This window comes from Scyliorhinus canicula, chromosome 9 (genome assembly GCF_902713615.1).
Source record: "Scyliorhinus canicula chromosome 9, sScyCan1.1, whole genome shotgun sequence".
NCBI lineage: Eukaryota > Metazoa > Chordata > Chondrichthyes > Carcharhiniformes > Scyliorhinidae > Scyliorhinus > Scyliorhinus canicula.
Window position 1 is genome coordinate 153,857,755 of NC_052154.1, and position 14,962 is coordinate 153,872,716.

Here is a 14,962-nt window from a genome sequence, read left to right on the forward strand (position 1 = left end):
GCATATTCTTCTCCAAATTGGTCCACTTACAAAAATTAGAGTGAACATTTGGTGCTGGTGTTTCATTAAATCTCATATTTTCTGTGCAAAATCTAATATTTATATATAAACAGACTTCCATAATATCCAAATACTTGCAAAAAATATAAATGTCATATCTTAGTCAGAGGCAGCTTGAATCTGCCACCATAAAATGTAAACTTCAGAATCAAAATAGAATGAATAAATGTTTTATTGACATGTTACTCAATTGTGAACAGCATTGGCCATGAAAAAATATTTTCACCAAAAAAACATTTTTGATGATCCATCTCATTAAAAATTGAGAGGTCTCCGGGGAAATCCTAGAGGGAAAATGGTGATGTGATTTGTGCTGCAGTTAAAGTTTCCACTTCCAAGTGCTCTTTGATTAAGTGAAGTGAATCTAGCCATGAAACAAGCTTATCGTTCCAACTGCTTTCTTTAAAAATTTCTTTTGAATTGGTTGCAAATAAATTCTCACTGAAGATGATCTATTATGTCAAGTGAATTAAATACAGCAGAAAATTAAAATCATTCTGTGCTTCTTCATGGAATAAGATTCACAAAGTAATTAAACCTTTTGATACAGGATGACAAAAGTACAATATACATAATTAGAACCAAAGATGCCTTTAAGGTAGGCAAAAGCCAAAAACAAAATTTTGAACAAAGGCATTAAAAATGATTGATGCCAAAATAGCAACTGACAAGAAAGCAAGCTTCTAAAAATGCAACAGTTCAAGCAGCCCTCTAACACTGTACCACGTTCCTGTGTGTGGCATGTGCGCATGCGTGTTACATGTACCTGGGCATGTGGTATGTTTCTTTGTGGCTTACGGCATACCCGCCATATATATATATGCACACCCGAACACGCCTGAGGCAAACAATAGTCAATGTATTCACCATGGTAACCTACGCCAAGCTGCAGCTTATGTCAGTGTCTTTACATTCACTGAAACATACAAGTGCTGGAACCTCAAAATCCATGACCTGGGAAACAAAAGTCAATCAGTTACAGTCACTACGCCTCTGGTAACATGAGTTTGCGCAGATTTACAAACCACACGCAGGCCAAGTAAAAGCTGCTCATAACATTAATTCGATTTATAATCAATAATTGCCTCTTGTTCTGTAATTCTGATGGCACTCCACTTACATTAATACCTCCCCTCCCTATCCCATATATACTAGGTATTTTTAAAAATTCATCAATGAGGTATGTGCACACTTATGAATAAAATAAATGACAAATTCTTAGGACTGTGCACAGCTTTTATTCAGCTACAAAATCCCCGTTGGGTAGAGGGGTCTAGCATTTCTCGCGAATTTGTGCAGAGTCCGCATTATCTTCAATCGTTTTAACCCCATTTTTTGCACATCCCTTTTAACTTTACAGTACAATAGACTATAGTGCACAACATGATTCAAAGTCAGACAGTGACCCCCAACTGGGCACTGGGCTTCTGATTGGTGGGCAATAAGCCAATCAGTGCTGGTGTCATTAGGTACACCTAATGATGAATGGGACAGCCACAGGAGTTCTACACAGCAGTGGTGAATCAGATTTTGGTTCCAGGGATGACCCAAGCTGGGCCAGGTTTCATTCCTGGCTGGAGTCTTTGCTGGGACCGCCGTCCAGATAGATTTTCAGTGCTTTCTCTTTGCGAGGTGAGTAGTTCACACGGTGGCCTGATTTTTGCAGCCGGCTGCTTTCTTTCTTCAGTAGCCCGTTGCGTTGTTCATTGGTCATCTCCATCTGAACTTCAGTCTTGTCTCTACAGCGAAAAGGTGCAGGGGAACAAATTAATTAACAGGCTGCCAGGAATACGCTTATTTAGAATGATGGACCTTGGGATTTAGAACATAGAACATAGAACATAGAACGATACAGCGCAGTACAGGCCCTTCGGCCCTCGATGTTGCACCGACATGGAAAAAAACTAAAGGCCATCTAACCTACACTATGCCCTTATCATCCATATGCTTATCCAATAAATTTTTAAATGCCCTCAATGTTGGCGTGTTCACTACTGTTGCAGGTAGGGCATTCCACGGCCTCACCACTCTTTGCGTAAAAAACCCACCTCTGACCTATATCTATTACCCCTCAATTTAAGGCTATGTCCCCTCGTGCTAGCCACCTCCATCCGCGGGAGAAGGCTCTCGCTGTCCACCCTATCTAACCCTCTGATCATTTTGTATGCCTCTATTAAGTCACCTCTTAACCTTCTTCTCTCTAACGAAAACAACCTCAAGTCCATCAGCCTTTCCTCATAAGATTTTCCCTCCATACCAGGCAACATCCTGGTAAATCTCCTCTGCACCCGTTCCAAAGCTTCCACGTCCTTCCTATAATGAGGCGACCAGAACTGTACGCAATACTCCAAATGCGGCCATAAATTTATTTTCCTAAAGGCACGTATTGGGATGATATCTTGTTATGATTGCACTCACCCCAATAAGGAAGCCATTTTAAAGAAATGTATCAAATAATTTACAGAAATGTATTTCTAAATATCTTAATCCAAACACAAAACTTTTAATCTGATCTCAAAAACGATTCACTCAAAAAGTCTGATGGGGCAAGGTCCATCAGCAACTTCAATGGAGATCGCCAACACATTGTAATAAATTCATAGAAGATTGTGGGTTAAAGTCCCACTCTGGTGACTTGAGGGCAGCATGGTAGCAGTGTTAGCACTGTTGCTTCACAGCGCCAGGGTCCCAGGTTTGATTCCCGCAAGGTTACTGCCTGTGCGGAGTCTGCACGTTCTCCCCGTGTCTACGTGGGTTCCACCGGGTGCTCCGGTTTCCTCCCAAAAGTCCTGAATGATGTGCTTGTTAGGTAATTTGGACATTCTGAATTCTCCCTCAATATCCCGACCAGGCGGCAGAATGTGGCTACTAGGGGATTTTCACAGTAACTTCGTTGCAAGGTTAATGTAAGCCTATTTGTGACAATAATAAAGATTATTTTATATTTTCGGAGCACAAAATTCCAGGTTGCCATTCCAGTGTAGCACTGAGGAGGCTGTAAAGCACTTTCAGAATTTCAAGTCGCAAATAGTGCCATACATATGAAAATCTGTCTTTTTCTATTGACCCAGACGATGATTATTTCAATAGATCAGTGGTATTGTATTAAAGATGACAAAATGAGATTGCCGCATAGTTTGGCGAATCCATTTACCTGTAAAAGATGACTGCTCCATCATCACAGATGTAAAGTGGCCAGACATTCAAAGTTGAGACTTTAGGATTCCAGTCCAAATCCTGGTGAATTTCCAGTACTGAAATATCACATGGAAACGTTCCCCTGCCCTGCACAATACAATAAATGAAGCAGCATTAACGAATTATCAGCGATACTCCTTTGTGTCAACAGAAGCCATTAAATCAACCTGTTGAAAACTGCCATTTGTAGAAGAAGCTTATTGCGGCAGGTATCTGGAGATTGAAGGACTTGAGGGAGGAGGAAATATTTTCTGATAACTTGTCTACTTTTTCCAAAATAGGTAGCATGCCAGAGCACCTCTCACACTGCTTCGCAGAGTGAAAAACCTGAAATGCTGAGAATCGCTGCAATAATCAATTTATGATCTGTCAACAGGGCGAGATGAAGTAGGATGAGAAGAGCTTCATACCAGAACAGGTCGGTTTCTTGTATGGCCTGTTTCTGTGCTGTAAAATTCTATGCAATATAAAAAAGTGACAAAACTGTCAGTTTGGGCTGACCAAGTGGCTAGTAATATTCATGCCACACAATTGCCAGGCAGTGACTATCGGCAAGTAGAGAAGGTCTAACCATCGCTCCCTTACATTGTTGAATTATCACCATCCAGGAGGTTACCATTAATCAGAAACTGAACTCGACTAGCCATATAAATACTGTAACTGCAATAACAGGTCAGGGGCTAGTCCTGCGATGAGTAACTCGCCTCCTAACTCCCCAAAGCCATCAAGTCAGGAGTGTGGTGGAATACTCTCCGCTTGTCTGGATGAGTGAAGTTTCAATAACACTCAAGAACTTGACACATCCAGGACAAAGCAGCCCGTTTGGTTGCCACCCCTTCCACAAACATTAATTCCCACCACCACCGATGAACAGTGGCAGCCACGTGCATCATCTGTAAGATGCACTGCAGGAACTCACCAAGGTTCCTTAGGGAGCATCTTCCAAACTCACAACCACTACCATCTAGAACAAGAGCAACAGATACCTGGGAACACCAACCATCTGGAGGTTCCCCTCCAAGTCACTCACCATCCCGACTTGGAAATATATCGCTGTTCGTTCACTGTTGCTGGATCAAAATCCTGGAAATCTCTCCCTAACAGCACTGTGGGTGCACCGACACCCTCAGGGGCTGCAACGGTTCAAGAAGGCAGCTCACCACAGCTTTCTCAAGGGCAACTAGGGAAGGGCAATAAATGCTGGCCTAGCCAGGGACACCCACATCCCATAAACACATTTTAAAAACTATACTGTTATAATGAATTACATTTCAGAATAACTGAATGATTACTTTGAGGTGTTTCTTTTAAAGTACTCACCTTAGCAAATTCTATGTTTTCAATGGGAATTTCACTTATTGCATGTAACTGTGAAAAACATAAAACACACAAAAGATCATCAGCCAAAACACAGCAAGGTGTTTACCAGAATTCTGCCATATGCACGATTACTACAGAATTTTATTTCACAACTGGCTTGGTCACCTTGCACTACCATTATTTCTCCCACTCGATCAGATTTAAATGCTGAACTACTCGCACCAGGTGTCGTCAGAATTGGACAGGGAAGAGTTATTAAAATGGCATTAATGCAACCTGAAAACACTGATCTTTTTGGGAATTTGGGATTATATTATCTGCACGCTGATGTATCTGGAACAGCAGTGGCCACAGCTAACAGCTCATGGGCTTAAACATATATTCCACAATCTCTCATGTTCATACCTCAAGGGGTCATTCAACCAGCCCAACGCACCCAAAGCAGACCTCTGAGGTGCCTCTCAGTTCAATTTCCCTATCCGTTCAACATTTGGCTCACCTTGCCTGTTTTGGCTGTTTGAAAGGACTATCCACTAATTCCCACCTCCTTGTTCTTAACCCACTTTGATTTTTGAAAACTTCATCAGTTTCCTTTATGTGGTTAGATTTTCTGCAAATTACAAACTTGTTTTCATAATTTAACATTTTGGAGAATGAGACAACACTACCTTTAATGTCCCATGAACCCACAGTAAAGTTTGCTTTTGCATTCCGATTCTGCCAATTTCGACAGCCCCTTTGTCTAAACCTCTATCTTTCCCAAAAGTCCATGTACTGCATTTCCCTCATCTAACTCATTGGTCAGCAGCTCAAAGAATTCTACAACACACAATTGTCCCTTTTGGAATCCACTGTAATTTGCGAGTCGAAAATCTTTCTCACCACTGATGTTAAATTATCCAAATTCTCTCTTTTTAGGAATTGAGAAACATATTGGCCACTCTCCTGTTCTCTATCCCATATCCATTCCCAATTGAGCTCTCCGGCCTCTAATTTGTTTCCTTATTTCGTTAATTAGAAAACAAATCTTGAAATAAAATGCAAGAGAAATGTGGAGATGAAATACACCTTGCACGAAAGCAGTGAAAGTATCCACTAAGTGCTTTGTGACTTTTTTCCGACAAGTTGTTGTTGAGTGTGCAGATATCGCCCTCCCCTCCCGTGCTTTAATATCACGTTTTGACTGCCGTAACCATGATTTATAACCTTTCACAACAATCGATGGCATTGCTTCCTTCATAGCTTATTTTCCAATTTGCCCAATGTAAGAATGAAACAATACATAATGTGGCGTAACTTCCTGGGAGTGAGCGGCAATAGTCAACTTCAGTGAGCGACAGCACCAATAGTTGTTAATCAATGAGAAGAAAGGATTGAGAAAGAAACAGAGGAACGATGGTGAGTTAATTAGCATTAAATCAGGTGTAGAAAGAGAAGTAAAGAGGGAAAGAAAGATTAGGTTGAGAGACAAAAGGGATAAAAGACAAGTACGAAATCTTTTAAAATCCATTGACAACCTGTAGGGATGAGGTTGAATGGTGTCAAATGGTTAAATGAGCACCTTTGTAGGCCAGGGAGGTTAATTGCCATTGTTTTAGCAATTATTGATATTAAAATGGTACTCGAGTTGTTAATTGTAAACCCTAATTTTCTGTGGTGTTTAATGGCTATTTAAAATGGTAATCCAACAAGGACAGAATTTTGTGTGAAGCTAACAGAGGAGCAATGTAAATTGACCAGCAAATTCTGCAGATTTACAAACTCATGGTGTATCTCTTCATCCCCTGAACAGAATGGCTTGTGCATTAATATTGACACACATTTTTAAAAATAAATATTTTTATTCCAAATGTAGCAAAACAACAACTCATCTACACCATCAGAACAATCAAATGCAAAAGTTTGTCATTTTCTGTTTTAACAAAACTAACTTTGGTAATATCGCGTAAAGAAAAGGAGCATCTCATCTAGTAGTGTAGGTTTCGGCAGCTGGAGGAACGCAGAATTCCCCAGCGAAGAAAGTCCCGTATCTGCAGGTATCGGAATGTTCTCCTACTCGGGAGTTGAAGTTTCTCCATCTACTCCTCCAACCCCACAAACCTACCGTCCACGTACAGGTCCCTGAATCTCGCGACCCCTCTTGTCAACCACATTTTGGAAGTTGCATCCATCTCACATGGAATGAATATGTGGGTTACTGCATATTGGCACATGGGCAGCATACAGGGTAGCACTGTTGCTTCACAACTCCAAGGTCGGTTCCCGGCTTGGTCACTGTGCAGAGTCTGCACATTCTCCCTTTGTCTGCGTGGGTTTCTTCCGGGTGCCCCCTTTTCCTCCCACAAGTCCAGAAAGATGTGTTGTTAGGTGAATTAGATATTCTGAATTCTCCCTCCGTGGACCCGAACAGGCGCCAGAATATGGCGACTAGGAGCTTTTCACAGTAACTTAATTTGCAGTGTTAATGTAAGCCTACTTGTGACAATAAAGATTATTATTATAAGGACATATCCCAGAGTTTAAAAGGTAGCCTGAATTGGCTCCAGATTCTCAGCAATGCCACCACCACTGGGGCGCCTCGTAAACCTGTCCGGCGAGAATGCTCCCTGCCTTCTCTTTCAATGCCTCTCCAGCCCTTCGATGACTTAAGTACGGCTACCAAAGGTTCAATCGTCAGAGCAACAGTAATGGGAACAACTGGCATCCCTGCTTCATGCCTCTGTTCAGCCTGAAATAGCCTGAGCTCACCACGTTTATCTGGACATTCACCATGGGAACATACTATAGCAATTTTACCAATAAATGCTGGTCCAAACCTAAATCTTTCTAGGACCTCTAAGAGGTACCTCCACTCCACCCGATCAAAGGCCTTCTGTGCATCCGTGGAAATTACCACTTCAGGTATCTCCTCCCTGGATGAAGACATGACCACACATAACAGTAGCCTGGGGTTGGCTGACAACTATGCCCGAGACAACCTGGTCTGGTCCTCTGCAATCACCGCTGGCAATCAACCCTCCAGCCACTTCGGCAGAACCTTGGCCAGCAGTTTTGCATCGGTGTTCAGAAGGTAGATGGGTCTGAATGATCCACACTCCGCCAAATCTTGGTCTTTTTTCAGGATCAGTGAAATTGATACCTGTGCTAATGTGGGCAGCAAAATCCCCAGGGGACAGTAAGTCTTTGAACATGGGCGGCACGATAGCACAGTGATTAGCACTGTTGCTTCACAGTAGCAGGATCCCAGGTTCAATTCCCAGCTTGGGTCACTGTCTGTGTGGAGTCTGCACGTTCTCCCCGTGTCTGCGAGGATTTCCTCCGGGTGCTCCGGTTTCCTCTCAAGTCCTGAATCCTGAAAGACATGCTGCTAGGTGAATTGGAAATACTGAATTCTCCCTCAGTGTACCCGAACAGGTGCCAGAGTTTGGCGCCTAGGGGCTTTTCACAGTAACTTAATTGTTAATGTAAGCCTACTTGTGACAATAAAGATTATTATTATCCCAAGTAGATGTGGCACCAACACTGCAGCAAATCGCTTTTAGTAGTCTACTGGAAAACCATCGGTCCCAGTGTCTTACCCGATGCATAGAGCTTATACCGTCCATAACCTACTCCAGTCTCAACAATCACTGCTCCCTCGTCCCCTGTACCCTTGGAAAATCTAGCCTGTCCAGGAATTGCTTCATACACAAGTCCCGCTCTGGTGCCTCAGATTTGTACAGCCCCCTGTTGAAAGCCCAAAAGGCTCCATTAATCTCCTCCGGAGCAGTGACCAGCTGGCCCTCATCCTCCTTAACCTAGACTATCTCCCTTGTGGCTGCATGCCTGCCTCAACTGGTGAGCCAGCGGTGGCTGGCCTTGTCACCATACTCGTAAAAGGCCCCTCCTGAGCGATGAAGGTGGTTCACAACCTACCCGGCTGAAACCTGCTCAAAATACATATCTTGTATTTTTCTTTCGACTAGCAACTCTGTCATCGGGGCTTCGGAATACTCCCTGTGCATCTCCAGAATGGAGCCAATCAACATATGTCTGTCCACTCTCTCCACCCTGTCCCTATGAGCCTTATACAAGATTGTCTCTCCTCTGATCACTGCCTTCAGTGCCTCCCAGAATGTAGAGGGCAAAAAACCCCCATTTATTATCATTCTCGTAATTTCCTATGACCAAGGTCATCTTCTCATGGAAGCCGTTGTCTGCAAGGAGTGCCATATCCAGCCTTGAAGGAGGGCCCCGTGTCCAACTCGACTCCAATCTCACATCCACATATGTGATGCGTGATCTGAAATTACAATCGCTGAATATTGCACTCCCGGAGGCACTGATTTTACCACCTCAAACAAATCTATTTGAGAGTACACCCAATGGATGTGAGGAGGAGAATTCCCTCTCTTGGATGATTGAACCTCCAGAGGTCCAACTCTCTTCCTACCTGTTCCATGAATTTTGCCAATTCCCTTGCCATTCCGGTCTGACAAAAGACATGGGCTCAACGTGTCCAACATTGGGTTCAGCACGCAGTTGAAGTCACCCCCCTATAGCAGTTGATGAGAGTTAAGGTTGGGGATTGCTGCCAGTGCTTTCTTAATGAAGTCAACAGTGTTCCAACTCATTAGCACTACCGGTGTATTCTCCAGAACCCCACTCACCATTACATATCTTCTCACCACCACCGCCACCCCCACCAGGTCTGTTACCATGTTGGCCGCCGTGAAGACCACCCTCTTATTGAAAATGATAGGCAACCATCTCGCCCTCATGTCAAAATCTGATTGGTATGTTTGCCCCACCCAGCTCTTCCATAGTCTTGTCTGATTCCTGGTCCTCAAATGCACATCTTGTGTAAAGATTGTCAGCTTCCAGAATTTTCAGGTGGGCAAACACCTGGACGGTCGTGACTGGATCATTTAGACCCCTCACGTTCCAGGTGATAGTCCTGACGATGAGTTTCTCAACTCCCCCTCTATTAGTGCCAGCCATATCCACTTCGTGGATAGGCCTCCGCATGCCCAGGTCAATCTCTTTTCCCAAACATCCAAGATGGCCACCATCCTCATTCAACTCCTTAAACACCTGTGTGCCCCTAACCCTGTTTTCCCCATCCACAGTCACCTGTGCCAGAGGAAAGAAAAAGGAGTAAAGGAATAAAAGAAAAGGCCAAAATAAGCCCCTTCAACAGGCATCTATATGGTTCAGCCTGGAACTATATAAAAGCAAAACCATCAAGCACTGTATCAACAGCAAAATGTTAATGTACCAAAACAACACAGAATTTCCATAACTTTGTGCACTTGCACTCAACTCACTCCCAGCCCATTTTATCGTTATAAAGTCGTTCGTCTCTTCCAACGTGTTAAAGAAATGCTCTTTGTTTTCAAACATAACCCAAAGTTTTGCCGTGTATTACATTCCAAATTGGATATTACCCTTAAATAACACCATCTTGGCCTTGTTAAAATTCTGCCAGGCCATGCCCAATATCCCGATATATGTGGACAGAGTGCCCCTCCCAGTTACAGGACATGGTGTCCTTGCCCTTTTCAAAACGTGCTCCTTGTCCTGGAATTTATGAAGACGGACGATCACTGGTCACGGCAGATCCCCAGCTCTTGGCTTCTGTTACAGCGACCAATGAGCTCGGTTCACCCTGGGGGGGTTTTAGTGAAGACCCCCTCACCAACCAGCTCCCTGAACATAATCAGTGAGGCTGTTACTTCTGACACCCTCCGGTAACCCGACGAACCGTAAGTTCTGGCACCTAAACCTATTCTTCTGGTTGCCTGGAGGACCTTTTGAGCCAGCACCAGTGTCGCTGTTTCTATCTCCAATAAGGCAATCCGTTCTTCATGTTCCAAGGCCACCTTTTCTATCTCCCGGATTGTCGCGCCTTGTGACTCCAGCTGCTGCTCCACCCTTACCAGTGATATGCAGAGGTGCTATCGCCGTCTTAATCACTGCGGCCAGAACTTCCTTCGCCGCCTGTCTGTGGCTCTTGAACTCACCCGTAATAAAAGCCATCAGCTTCTCAGTGGAGGACAGGGCGAGCGTCGACAACTGGTAAAAGTCCACCATGTCTTTTTTCCGTGCCGCCACGCAGCTCCTCCAAGACTGGAACGGGGTTTCTCTAATTATTTTTCCTTTCAGTTTTTTGCTGCCGCTAGCCGACAGAGCTGAAGAAGACGATCAATTTAATCTGCCCCTTTCCAACTGCAGTGTCATTCTCCGGGGAAAAATAGGTTTAAAATGAGGTCTTTAAGTGGGAACTGCCCCGCATGCGGCCGCTTAGTCCATGGCCTCCACTGGAAGTCGACATGCATTGTTAACTATTATTCTTTCAGCAAGATTCAGCCCAAGAACAATGAAGTTGGAAAAATTTTCAGTATCTAATAAAGCATCCCATCATATTAATATTGAGACACTTTCTCCCTGCTCAAAAAAGGATGGCTGCTTGAAGTGACTGACCTTTTCTTTCAGCTCCTCAACACTGCTGCTCTCCAGGACGATTTCTTGGAAGGGCTCCAGCTTCATGCGGGATGGCTGCCACTGTCTGGTCAACACTGCTAATTGTGACAAGGACTTCATTTTCTCAGGCTCTGAAGGAAAGACCAAAAGAATGTCAGAGAAATGTCAGCAGGGGCCCGGTCACCACTCTTTTTAAACTTCAGATTAGAGCTGCATATTATTCAGGTGGTATAATACTCATCAGCAAAGAGATCGGTGAGCCAACAGCTGGCTTACTTTTCCACCACACACTTACTTTACACTGGAGCATTATGGGTATGCAACATTCTACCAACAACACTACAGCTATAACCAAACTTTGTTCAACATCATATCCCAGTTGATGCAATTCACTGAGAAGGACAAGGACAGCAAGCCAGTGTAAACTTGGCATCTCCAAGTCTCCCCTCTAAATTACTCATGCCGAAGAGCTCATGCAGCACCATTCCTTCGACACAAAAACAGAAAAACCGGACAATCTCAGCAGGTCTGACAGCATCTGTGGAGAGAGAAGGGAGCTAATGTTTTGAGTCTAAATGACTCTTTGTCAATTTGAGAGAACTGGAAATGGGGTCAGATTTATACTGCAGTGAGGGGGTGCGTGAAGCGGGGGGCCTGGATGGGAGCCAGTGATACGTGGAGATTGACAAAGATGTCGAGGGCAGATGACAAAAGGAATTGTAAGACGGGTGCTGAGAGTGGCACATAAAGAGATTAGAATGTATGAGTGGCAGAACAAAGGTGAGCAGTGTCAAAGGGCAGCTAGGAACAGCTGTTCCAAGTAGAGTTGGGGGGGGGGGGGGGGGGGGGGGGGGGGTGGAGAACAATGGTGAGGGAAAAACAGATCAATGAAAGAAATGAAAATAAATTGATCAAAATGAAAATAGGGTGAAGGCGGAGGAGAGAGTTCGAAGTTGTTGAACTCAATGTTAAGTCTGGAAGGCTGTAACGTGCCTAATCAGAAGATGAATGCTGTTCCTCCAGTTTGCACTGGGCTTCACTGGAACAGTACAGTAGACCAAAGATGGACATGTGAATGTGAGAGCAGGACAGTGAGTTGAAATGGCAAGTGACTGGAAGGTCTGGGTCCTGCTTACGGACGGACCAGATGTGTTCTGCAAAGTGGTCACCCAATCTGCTTTCAGTCTCTCCAATATAGAGTAGATTGCATTGGGAACAAATGATTGTTCATTTGTTTGAATTGAAGGAGGTGTACATGAAGTGCTGCCTCACTTTAAAAGAGTATTTAGGGCCTGAGATGGTGAGCAGGGAGGAAGTAAAGAGGTAGGTGTTACACCTTCTGTGATTGCATAGGAAGGTGCTGTGGGAAGAGGGTCTGGTGTTGGGAGTGATGTCCTTCGACAGTTGGTCAATTTCCAGCCTCATACCATTGTGGAAGCATCATTAGTACAAGTAAAGCAATGGTTCAAGAAAGCAGCTCATTGACACTTTCTCAAGTGTCAATGAGAGACGACAGGCAATAATTGCCAATCTTGCCAGCGACACCTGAATCAATAAAAGATTTGTTAATGCAATTTCTTGGTATCCTAATTTCTATTTTGCTGCTGTGCCTGTTATTACTGTTTTGGCTTCTCACCCCAATTTGTATCTTCATCGACTTATTTTAACATGTCTCAACAGGATTCATTCCTTTCTCTTCCCAACAGGACATAAAGAATGCTCTCGCTCTAAAAATGAGACATTAGAAAGAAGTCAACCATTCAGGGTTAAAATGAGAAATGTCTTCACAGGGTTGAGAATCTTTGGATTTCACTGCTGCAGTGGATTGTGGATGCTCACCTGTTGAACATAATGAAGCCTGGGCGATATAGGTTTTTGATCTCCCAGGGGTTATGGGGAGTAGGCAGGAGAGTAGGATTGAGGCAGAAGCCGTGATCATGTTCAAGGTGCAGCAGGCAAGGCGCCAGATTACCCACTCCAGCTCCTGTTTCTAAATGTCATGTCATGAACTCTCTCTCTAACACCATGGTCATTCAAATCCAGACCAGATGGTGAAGCATGCACAAAATCTGACAGGTGATATAATTAAAGTCCACTGAATCACTCCCAATGGTATGGAGGCCCGATCACCCAACAGTCCTGTTCATGTTGACCTGCAGAAGCTCCTGGTCCCCTAAAGCATCAAATTTCTAGTCTAATGTTTAAATCGCACCATATACTTGTTACTTCTCATCCTAGTAACCTCCTCCAGCCCAACAATACTTATAGAATTTGGACAAGTGGGAAGAATGAGTCGAGCCATCATCTCACCAACGAAATCAGTTTCAATGATCCTTAATATTTCAATTATAGGAAATCATCAGATCATTAAATATTGCGAAGATAACAATAACCTTTATTAGTGTCACAAGTAGGCTTACATCAACACTGCAATGAAGTTACTGTGAAAATCCCCCACTTGCCACTCCGGAACCTGTTCGGATACATTGAGGGAGAATTCAGAATGTCCAAATCACCTAACAGCACGTCTTTCAGGGCTTGTGGGATGAAACCGGAGCACCTGGAGGAAACCCACACAGACAGGGGGAAGAACGTGCGGACTCCGCACAGAGAGTGACTCAAGCTGAGAATCGAACCTGGATCCATGGTGCTGTGAAGCAACAATGCTAACCACTGCTACCGTGCCGCACATATCGCCCAGATCAAAAAGTACCCACCACAAACACTTTCCTCGCCATCGACTCCATCACTCCCCATCATGACTGGATTGAGGCTGAACCTGACTGCTTGTGATATCAGCAGGCTATGTGATCCCACAACTGTTCCATTATCTGACTACATCACCTCTGGAACATTGTATGTCCCATGCCTTTGTTATCTCTAGATGTAGCTACATGGTTGCTCTCCCATTTGTCATCCTTACCCAAAACTGAAGCTTGCAGTCTAACTTGTGTCAAGTACCCAATTATCCCCTTGTGCTCACTGACTTAGAGGCTTCCTCATTGCCATACTATGATTTTCAAATTCTCACTTGCCAAATCTCTGCATTACCTTACCACTTCCCACCTCTGCAACTCTCCAAAATATTTCCTCCCTTCCAATTCTGGTATCTTGCACGATCCTGATTTCCATCACCCTACCGTTTGCCTTTAGCTGCCAAGGGCCTAAAGCTCCAAACTTTTCTTCTTAATTCCCTCTACTTTTGTGAACAAGATTTTGGTCTTCTATCGTGAATCACTTGTGGATGGTTATCTATATTAAAGCTCCTACATAAATGGCAAGTTGTTGTTGAAGTAGCATTACCATCAAGTGTCTCAAGGAAAACTTCCCAGTTACTGGAGATGTTGATGTCTTCCTCATAGATGTGATAGTCGAGAAAGATTGTTCCAGGGTTCTTCCAGGTTTTCTTCCTCAGTCGAAACCTGTCAAAATGCAAAAGAGATTGTTAACGATGGGAAGCCTGCTTTTCTCGCAGAGATGTAGCGCTTTAATGCATCAATTGCGTAGTAACATGAAGGCTTTCTGAAAAATTATCTAATTAAACTGCCTGTGCTTTCATCAACTCAGCATTCTTCCTTCAATCAGTGATTCCTGCAATTAATGCAGGACTAGTTTTTTCAAAACAGAATTCTAGAATTCCTACGGTGCAGGGAGCAATTTGGCCCATCAAGTCTACACTGACCCTTTGAAAGAGCACTCCACCCAAGTCCACTCCCCTGCCCTAGTCCAATAACCCCTGGGCAATTTAGCATGGCCAATCCATCTAACGTGCACATCTTTGGACTGTGGGAGGAAACCGGAGCACCATTTACCATTACCAAAAAAAGTTTTTAAAAATCAATCGGGATAGTCATACACATTCTCAGCCAGGAATGACTGATGGAATTGCAATTCAGTTATGTATACTTTTGGAAATCCCTTT

General features: G+C 43.8%; 1 protein-coding gene across 5 annotated transcripts in view; it reads right to left on the reverse strand.

The window, feature by feature from the left end:
* Nucleotides 1-214: 214 nt before the first annotated feature.
* The window catches only part of usp47 (ubiquitin specific peptidase 47), a 188,865-nt gene continuing 174,117 nt past the window's right edge, over nt 215-14,962 (reverse strand). For all 5 annotated transcript variants that reach the window (XM_038807976.1, XM_038807975.1, XM_038807973.1 and 2 more), the window contains 5 exons: nt 14,344-14,462; nt 11,041-11,171; nt 4,579-4,626; nt 3,215-3,345; nt 215-1,799 (listed from right to left, as the gene is read on the reverse strand). In XM_038807976.1, coding sequence (XP_038663904.1) covers nt 1,625-1,799; nt 3,215-3,345; nt 4,579-4,626; nt 11,041-11,171; nt 14,344-14,462 — 604 coding nt within the window. In that variant the 3' untranslated portion in view covers nt 215-1,624. The remainder of the gene's footprint in view (nt 1,800-3,214; nt 3,346-4,578; nt 4,627-11,040; nt 11,172-14,343; nt 14,463-14,962) is intronic.